General features: G+C 38.4%; 1 protein-coding gene across 3 annotated transcripts; it reads right to left on the bottom strand.

Annotated features, from left to right (window-relative positions):
• Positions 1-4,044: 4,044 nt before the first annotated feature.
• On the bottom strand, positions 4,045-9,935 carry LOC122885569 (C-type lectin domain family 4 member E-like). 3 transcript variants are annotated; one of them, XM_044216827.1, is made up of 7 exons: positions 9,854-9,935; positions 8,631-8,804; positions 7,350-7,451; positions 6,965-7,099; positions 6,048-6,190; positions 4,758-4,864; positions 4,045-4,483 (listed from the first exon to the last, which is right to left on the bottom strand). In XM_044216827.1, the coding sequence occupies exons 2-7, from the start codon at positions 8,740-8,742 to the stop codon at positions 4,330-4,332; spliced, it is 753 nt and encodes a 250-aa protein (XP_044072762.1). In that variant the 5' UTR covers positions 8,743-8,804; positions 9,854-9,935; the 3' UTR covers positions 4,045-4,329. The 3 variants fall into 3 exon arrangements, with proteins under 3 accessions (XP_044072762.1, XP_044072765.1, XP_044072764.1); XM_044216830.1 differs by having other exon boundaries at positions 8,618-8,804; XM_044216829.1 differs by lacking the exons at positions 8,631-8,804; positions 9,854-9,935 and adding an exon at positions 7,550-7,671.
• Between the last annotated feature and the right edge of the window lie 3 nt (positions 9,936-9,938).

A 9,938-nucleotide genomic window follows, 5' to 3' on the forward strand; every position in this document is an offset into this window, starting at 1 on the left:
TGAAATGCACCTAATGATGATGATGATAGACCGTCTGTCTTTTCCAATGCCTCACTTTTCTACTAACTAAAAGTAAATATACACAATTTTTAGAATAATTATCCACAATAATGTTTTTTTTTTTTCTTTTTTAATGAATCCCTTTTTTTCCCAGGGAGTGATTAACAAAAAAAATATTTATTTCTCAGAAGTAATCACTTTAAAACCACAGGAACTATTCTATTCTAATGTGAAATCTATTTTTGTGGTGGTATGTAGCCAGAGACACGGCAATTAATCTGTATAGTGATATTTATGTCAATAAAATTATCATGGGGAATTGGCCGTTTATGCAGTCATGGAAACAGCTCTAATGCTGTGTTCGCCATTGAAGTTTTGCTCAATCGCTTGTGGAAGTAGCATAGCGCCAGTTAACTTAGCTAAATAACACAGTACCACAGCTAGCCATTGTGGTTTAAAAATGCACGTTACATACCTACCGGGTGCTCCCGTAGCCAGGTGCATTAAAGGGTAGGGTTAACAGCAAGAATATGTTTTTCTTCCATTTCTTCAGACGGAACAGAATGGGACCGGTGAAACCAAATCAGATGATTGGTGGACGCTTCAAAGTTGAGGCCAGCTCAACAGTGTCGGGCGTCAGTTTGTAGCTTCATGTCACCGGCTTCCATTGAAAATGACTTGTAGCCTGATGCTTTGTCGCCAGTAGTCTGAACACAGCATAATGCTTCACTCATAGTTGTGGCAGTTTTGTTGCATGTTGGCAGCAGTCTATGATGCATGACAAGAGCCTATCTATGATAACACAATTTAGGTATAGAGTAAATATATATAGAGTATCAAACACATACTACACCCTGTAGAAGGTGGTATAAAGTTTGTAGCTTCGTACTTCACAGAGAGCAAAGTCTGCTTGGATTTGTGATGAGTGCAGTTTACTTCAATGGTGACTGTCACTGGAGAAAAGTATCAAAACATCTTCACGGCTAAATACTACTAGAGGAACTACTAGGTGTTTTTATTTATTATTTTTTTGATCATTGGTTAAATGGGTGGTTTTTGCAGACAAATTGTTAGCAAGCACTTCTTCACCAGCTAATTTTTATATTTCACATTCAAGTGGAGACAACATAAAAGGAGGTGTTGCTGCCAGTGTTACTTCCTCTGTCCTCAATGTACTGTCATTTGGTTATTTTTCCTCTTTGTAGCACAAGTTAGAACTCACATGCATAATACTTAAAGCACAATCCTGCGTTCTTTGATCAACAGTTCACTGCAGATATAACAGATGACCAGATCCTGTGTTTGTTTAAAAAATAAATGCTATTCATAAGTATGGTCATATTAGCAATCTTGTTATCATGCAGGTTTACACTACTGTTACATCTGATACTATCTCTGATAATTTTGCCTATTTTTTTCTTGTCACTAGTAGTCACACCCAGTGGTGAACATTTCATACTGTACTTATTTTGAGGTACTTTTCTTGATACCATTTTCTACTACTTTATACTTCTACTCCACTACATTTTAGAGGCAAATAGTGCACTTTTTATACCACTACATTTATTTAATAACTTTAGTTACTTTGCAGATTCAGATTAATAATACATTATATGATCAACAAATAACTGATGTATTATTACGGGTAAGATAAGACATTAATGAAAAAATATAGAAATTCACAAGCTGCCCAGCAGAATATAAAGTAATTAAAATTTGCCCCACCTTTACCTGCTGCAACACTAAAAGGATGTACACATTTATGCATCAATAATTATTCTGAAACGGGCCATTTTGCATAATTAGTACTTGCTAGTAATAAAATTGCTAGTACGTGCTTTAAATATATTTTGATGCTAATACTTTTGTACATTACTTGAGTAAAGTTTTGAATGTAGGACTTTTACTTGTAACAGATTATTTCTACACTATTGCCAATCACTGGTCACATCATAGCACACCACTAGAATGTGTTATCGTGATGCTGCAGATCACTTTATGCCTATTTTTAAAGAGGTGCAACCTCCTCCCATGATAACAGCTTGCTATTACCACTGTTCTGGAGTAAAAGTAATTAGGGCAAGTCTGGTGGGTTGCAGCTGTATTCACTCCTGTGTGTTGGTCAGGACACATTAGCAGGAGCACAGAGTTACTGATTTCTTTATGAATGTTGACCAGTGGATATTCAAGCAACAGAATCCTCCAAATATGGTCTGGAAAAACACAAAGAAAAATACAGGATATCTCAATCTAAAGCATACCCAACAAACGTAAACAAATGACATAAATAACTTGAAGCGAACAGATTGCATAATGAATACCTGGTTATACTGGAAGTCAGTAATACACCCTGCACAAACTGCACTACAAATGCTGTAGACATTCTGGTAAATAGTTGGCTATGCCACATTAGAAGAGAGCTGACACTACCCTCTAGTAGGCAGGTTTTTTATCTGCAATGTAGCTGGATTTAATTAGAACAAATGGAACTAATGGACTACATTTCTGCAGCTTTCTGCATTTGTCCCCCTTTTAAAATGTAAAAACTTGAATATGGCACCAAAATGAAATGAGGCATTGTTTTATTAATTTGGCTGTTTGGGTTTGATTTCTTTTCTGTGTACATTCACAAAATATTGAACCTACCTAACCCTAACCCTAATGGACACCGAGGCTGATGAGCCCAGCCAGCAGGAAAACACTCAGCAGCCCCAGACAGAGAACAACAGCTCCACGAAACCTCCTCTCTGAGCTCCTGGGACCTGAACACAGAGAAGACCAGTGAATACAGTCAAGTATACAACAGTAATAATGACAGATGATGATAACAATAAACATCTATTCACAGCTCAGTCTGTCAGTCTCTCAGTCTGACTGAACATTCTTACCTGTCTGGGTATTTAAGGGTCTTGGGTCAACAGGTTTGTCGTGTTCCTCCATTGATGCCGACTATTTTATGAAGGGTCACCTCTGCAGCACATGCTACGTTACATGTAAATGACTTAAGTTGTCTGCAGGACAAACTCTCCCAGCTGAGTGTGACTGACTCCACCTGCAGGTGGATCACACACTTCCTGTCCGACAGGAGGCAGCACACAAGGCCGGGGAAACGTGTCTCTGACTCCCGGACCATCAGCACCGGTTCCCCCAAGGCTGCGTTCTTTCGCCTCTGCTCTTCTCCCTGTACGCCAACAGCTGCACCTCCAGTCATCAGTCCGTCAAGCTCCTGAAGTTCACGGATGACACCACCCTCTTGGGCTCATCTCTGATGGGGATGAGTCCGCTTACAGGTGGGAGATTGACCATCTCATGATCTGGTGCAGTCAGAACAACCTGGAGCTCAATGCTCTCAAGACAGTGGATATAGTTGTGGATTACAGGAAGAACCCAGCCCCACCTGCCCCCATCACCCTGTGTGACTCCCCAGGTGACACTGTGGAGTCCTACGCTTCCCGGACACCATCATCACCCAGGAGCTCAAGTGGGAGCTGAACATCAGGTGATTGGCTGCAATCTACCTTCCCTCCAGGACCTGTACGCCTCCAGGACCCCGAGGCTGCAGGAAAGATTGTGGCAGACCCCTCCCACCCTGGACACAATCTGTTTCAGACACTCCCCTCCGGCAGGAGGCTGCGGTCCAAAAGGACCAAAACCTCACGCCACAAAAACAGTTTCTTTCTGTCTACAGTTTCTTTCCGTCAGGACCCCCACTGACACTGACTCCCATAACCACCCAACTCACCCCTTTTAGTACAGACTGTACAACTTTTGCACATTCCCATGTAAATATTTTGCACATCTCTGCACAAACTGTAATTTAAATAAGTCATATTGTACATATACTTTATTATTTTCTTATGCTCTTTTTAAATATTATTTAATATCTTATTGTCAATTTTATCTTATATTTATGATTCTTGACCTGCAGTACTTGCTTTATCTTTCCTCATATTTCTACTATGTTTACTGTTTTGCGCCAAAATACCAAAGCAAATTCCTTGTATGTGTGAACCTACTTTGCAGTAAAGCTGATTCTGATTCTGATTGGAGGAAGCAATCGGAGGAAACAGTCAATTTTATTATCAGATTAATTTACCAAAATCCATCAAAAAGATAATAATGATAAAGTGCATTTCAGGGTAATACTTCATTATAGTATGCAGTATATTCAGTGTAATGTGTTAGCTAACTTTAAGGCAGCTTCGTTTCACTGCATATGGTAGCCATCAGCACAGTATAACACAATAACACTATTAAAGGCCTTTTGTATAATCATAACTTACATTGTTAAAGTATTTTCAAATGTATTATTTCAAATCTCATTAAAATCTAAGCCAGTTTTTCACAGATCCATTGCAGAGAGGCATCACACCGCAGGTCGTTCCAGTTTTTAGTTTCCTTGCTAGCATTGATGTGTGCACAGTCCTCTTCCCCCCACCGTGGATCTCCACGACCATTATCAGGCTGCATGCTCAGCCAGTACCTAGGAGGTTAACAAGAAAGTTCATTTTCACAGGATTGGCCAAAGCCCCCAATAAATGCAGCTTTAAGTTTTCCAGTGAACTAATTTGTGGAGATAAAAAAATTGGATTTGAAGTCAACTTATGAGTTACAAGTAATGTTGCAAATTCAGTTCAGTCTGATTCTGATAACAATTATTTAGACAAGCATACAACAATAAACTTAGTCATGTACAGCAATAGTTGTATATGTGTCTATATTCAAATAAGGTGTAGAACATGTACTGTATGCCTTACTCCAGAGTCAGTGGCGTTTCATCAGTCCACTTCCAGGTGCCCTCACTGTCTCTGTCATTCAAACCAATCCAAACAGAAGATCCTTCCTTGAACTTAGTGAGGAATTCCTGTTCAAGGTAAACGAAAGAAAGCCAGTATTCATACTTTAATTTTAACCATTCTATATATGCAATTTACAGGAATTAATTCAAACACTCCGATAATAATTCAGTTTTATTGGGCTCAAAAATATATTAACTATTATAATTGTAACCTAATCATTATAGCTGATACAGTTAATGTTATTTCAGAATTGTATGTCCACACCTGTATCTACCACATATACATAGAGTAAAAATTCATAACAAAAGATGGGAGGGCATGAGTTAGTTGGTGTTTTCTATATGCAGGCGAGAAACAAAAACATATGTGGATGAGGAAAACTTCAATCTGAAGGAGGCAAAGGGGAAAGATTTGATTTGCCATGTTGCCACCATTATTATCCACTTTTAAAACTAAAGGTGACGTCAGAGTGATATTCAATCCCTATTTATTCCAAGGTTCAAGGTTCAATTTATTCATCCATAAATTTATAGAAATTACATTGCTCCCAATCGAATCAACCAACTCTGATTTCAGAACACAAGAAATAAATACCCATCAAATAAAGACAAACATAAAAAGAACATAAAAACATATTCCACAATAAAAAGTATATATATATATAATAAAAAGCTGAAAAGTGCAGCTTGGTGAAAAGGAGAAAGTGTGGTCAGTGGTGGCAGAAGTACTCAGATCTTTTTCTTAAGTAGAAGTAGCAATAACACAGTGTAGAAATACTCTGTTACAAGTAAAAGTCATGCAGTACAAAGGAACACATTTATAATAATACATGATAGTTTATTTGTTGATAAAATGTTGTATTAATAATCTGAATATGCAAAGTTACTAGTAACTAAAGCTTTAAAACAAATGTAGCGGAGTAAAAAGGACAATATTTGCCTTTGAAATGTAGTGGAGTATATGAATAAAGTAGCATAAAAAAGGAAATACACAAGTACCTCAAAAATGTACTTATGTACAGTTACGTAATTCCAAGGTCTTGGAATTTTTCTTTTTATAGAAAACTGGACAAAAACGTTGTGTACATAAAGCATTTAGGAAGTTGAAGTTGAGTCATTTTTATTTTTAGTCACAAATTTGTCTCAGATGGCTTTACAATCTATACAACACACAGCACCCTCTATATAGAGAGCCCTGATTCGGGTAAGGAAAAACTCCATATAAAAGGGATAAAGTAGCACACACTACCTGTTCTTCATAACTGTCTATTACCACCAGATCTGCTCCTCTGTTTCTACAGTCTTCTCTGCCTTTTTCCCATGATGCATACTCAGTGGAGAGAAGATAACAGGTACAACTGAACATCCTCCATCCTGCAGGACAGGTTTTCTCTGAAATGCATCAAACAAAAGACATTAAAGATCAGAAAAGACCCATGTCTGTCTATCTGAGAGGTTGTGGATTCAATGCATGTTCTGTGGATGGCAATGTTTGAGAAATAACCAAGTAATGTACAAGTACCTAAAAATTTTACTTACGTGCAGTGCTTACAGTACACCCCTACTCCTCACACTCTACTATAAGTCAAATTATTTATTAGATTAAATGACTTATTACTTACAGTACTATTTCTAACTCACATGATGCACATCAGAAAAAAGGAAGGCGATATTAAAATAATTCCTGGGAAGCAAAAATATTGTAACTTGGAAATCACCATATAAAGAAGTTGTACTATCATGAAGCAGATCACAATCGTATGAGGAAGTGAAAGTCTTTCAAATGCAGAACTGAGGATCCGTTCAGTCTGTCAATGACAGCAGCTGCTTGGAATAAAACATCCTGCTGAGGGAAAGTGTTGTAGTCCTGCATGTTTCTTTCCAGTCCAGTTTTTTAGGGAACAGTTTAAGCAAAGAAGTCTGTTCACCTTGGAAGCAAGTTATGACTCAGCTGTTGCATATGACTGTTAATGTAGCTTCACACATACAGTGGCCGCATTTAAAACCTAATATTTGGACTGAAACTCTGGCTTTTAGCTATAAAATTGAGCTGAGAGTAGGATATAACAGTGTCATATAAGCCTGTTCTCTGGATCATGGTGTGGGTCCTGACCTAACCTCATGTTAAGAGACAACTGTGCAGAACCCACACAGGCAAGCACTCACTCTGTTTCGACAAACTCTGCAGCCTGTTCAACTCTTTAGTCGCTTCAGTAAGGTTGGCATTCAGCAGGTCTCTCTCTTCAGAGACGGAGGACAGGTTGGCTTTGATAGTGGAGAGTTCTGAAGATGAATCACGGTCTGATATAAATCAAGATACACGTTTCTTAAACAGCAAATCCTTCATGCATTCATACTGATACTGTCTTAAGTTTCTATACTTTGGTAAAAAAATCAAGTCTATATCATTTTGCTGCTCTAGCTGCTTGAACATGACTTTTTACTATGGGTGGAAAAATTCATATTCATGGAAAATATATTTACAAAACAAGTACTTCATGAGGTCAATGTTTAATTTAATTCATTTCAAACTTATGAAAACCAGACTCACAGAGGACACCGAGGGTGATGAGCCCAGCCAGCAGGAAAACACTCAGCAGCCCCAGAAAGAGAACAACAGCTCCATGAAACCTGCTCTCTGGGCTCCTGGGACCTGAACACAGAGAAGACCAGCGAATACAGTCAATAATACAACAATAATAATGATAGAAAATAATACACATTCATTCACAGCTCAGTCTGAGTTGTTACTTGTCTGATTTGTTGAAGGTCTTGCATCGACAGGTTTGGCATGTTCAACATTGACATAGATTTCCTCCATCGCTCATGAACATGCCAGCTTTTTCCTAGAAGGTCAGCTCTGCAGCATGGACCACATGTAAATGATGAAACGCCTGATGGTTTCAATTTCTCCTTTTTTCAATTTATGAGGAAGTGACAAATTTCAGAGGTGATGAAAATAGGCTGTACCATCCACCACTGAAACTCAAATTGCATGACTTCTGCATGGTGTCACGTGTCTTTTTATCTATAGATGATCTTCACACTGCATCACGTTTGTACTGAGATTGGGAAACTGGCTCTTAAATACTATGCTCTACAGATGTGGAACATTCTGCAGAAGCTTGTGAAATTAGACAAGCTTTTAATCAATTAAAATCTCCTTTGATTGACAGAGCAGTGTGAATGCATGTTTTCTTCGAATTGATCTTGTCCCTTATGTTGATGTCCTTGGCCCTTTTTGTAGTATAATTTGTTGAATGTATACTGTAACTTTTGTGGGCTTTTTCTGCTTTACAGGTACTGTAATCAGGACCAGTTCGATTCTCAGTGCGGATGCGTCGGTGCATGACAGCTTACAGATTGTAATTCCCACGCCGCTATTTTGATTTGTGTAACTTACTGTTACCAGCAGTGCTGTGCGAGAAATGACTGTTGAGAAAGGAAAGGCACGTTTCTATTTGTTACTAGATGTTTATTTCTTTCAGTCCTGGCCACCTGTAATGCCTCCACCAGGCCTGCTACACACAGCATAAACTGTAAGTACCAGTCATGGCTACTTGACTTTAGACGGCTGATTTTACAATGTCTTCAAAGGACAGTAACAAAACATTTAAAGACTGTCATCTATATTTTGAAGTGTTGCTCCCTTGTTCTATTTTCTCCTACAGATGTGACATAATAGTGTTGTAAACATGAAAAACTGAGCCACCCTTTATAGTTAACTTTATATTTTTCATTATCTGAAGCATTTATTACACTCATTTATTTTCCTCCCATGATCACAGTGTGGATCATTGGTGAGAGAGCTGCGGACACCTTGGGAAGCAACCTGTTGGTTTGGCTGGGGTGGACTGTAGTTGGCAGTGGAAAGGCCTTCTCCCATTCTTTTCCCAGTCCCTGTGGCGGCGACGGGAGCTCAGCAGCGTCAAGCTGGTCAACATGATGAAGGAGGACCTGCACCAGCTTCACCTCCAGCACCCGGGCATGAAGATCATGTTTTTGTCTGTGACCCAAAAGGTGCCGGTAGAAGGCTGGTGTCAAACTGGTGAAGCTCGACAAGGCCAGGAAATTTGTCAACAGTGTTACAGCTATATTTGTACGTAGATTAAATGGTGTTATGATAGAGCACCCTCACATGACTGGGCTATTTTTGAAAGATGGAGTTTATTTCACACTTAGAGGAAATGATAATTGCCACTTCCAAACGCAGTGAACGGCTTACAGTCGGCGGTATCACTGCTTTCGAATTTGGCCTTTAGGACCCATTTTGTTACACCTAAACATAGCCCTGACTGTCATGGCTAATGTTGATTATTTTTTATGTTCATTATGGTTGTTAAAAAAACAACATATGTAGCCATAGCTGTTACCACCTCTGCTCTTCCTCATTCCTACAATCCCACCCTTTATAGTTTCTCAGTGAATGTTCCACATTTGTTTTAAAGAAATGTCAAAACAAAACCAGCACATAACATTATCTTTTCATTTTTTTACTTTCTGCTAAGATCTATGCAAAATGTTAACCTATAAATACCATCTTAATATTTTCATTTATAACTATTCAATATTATTTTGTTAAAAGTTTTATATCACTATATTTCCAATTAACATGACACTGATGAATGACAGCTTTTAAGAATGTGTTTTTTTTAAAGTAAATTTAGTCTGATCCATTTTATATACCACTACACAAGCAACAGTTTAACAAATTAAAATCGTATCTTGCATTCATGAAAACATCAATATTAAAAGGTTGAAAATTTCATTGCGCATCACCCATGTCTTGAGCTCACAACCTTTGTCACCAATGGCATGTTGTGATCACGTTGAGCTACCCACAAAAACGGCATAAGGGGATGTGGCTTCACACAAAGACTGATGCAACCACCAGGGTCGCGATAACAGCTTAAAGGCAGATTTCAAACTACTGTCAAAAATACTTTTCACACCTCACAGAGGCTCTGGAGTGAAGCTAAACTCTAATACATTGTGCCAATCAAACACATTATGTTAAATAGAGAGAATGAAGAGTGAGATCATCTTTAAACACACCTTCCACCTGCTGCAGGGCTGCTGTGTGGACAACTAGATTTTTCCTGCAGAATTAACTAAATATGATGATAAACACAAGAAGAGA

The sequence above is a fragment of the Siniperca chuatsi genome, linkage group LG12, assembly GCF_020085105.1.
Source record: "Siniperca chuatsi isolate FFG_IHB_CAS linkage group LG12, ASM2008510v1, whole genome shotgun sequence".
NCBI classification, from domain to species: Eukaryota; Metazoa; Chordata; class Actinopteri; order Centrarchiformes; family Sinipercidae; genus Siniperca; species Siniperca chuatsi.

What these genes read in the sequence shown, in the direction of transcription:
- LOC122885569 (XM_044216827.1), bottom strand. Translation starts at nt 8,742, where the DNA reads ATGTTGACCAGCTTGACGCTGCTGAGCTCCCGTCGCCGCCACAGGGAC. An exon ending in CATCACCCTCGGTGTCCTCT is followed by an intron (nt 7,100 to 7,349) that starts GTGAGTCTGGTT and finishes GATTTATATCAG; the next exon opens with ACCGTGATTCATCTTCAGAA. An exon ending in GAAACGCCACTGACTCTGGA is followed by an intron (nt 4,484 to 4,757) that starts GTAAGGCATACA and finishes TTAACCTCCTAG; the next exon opens with GTACTGGCTGAGCATGCAGC.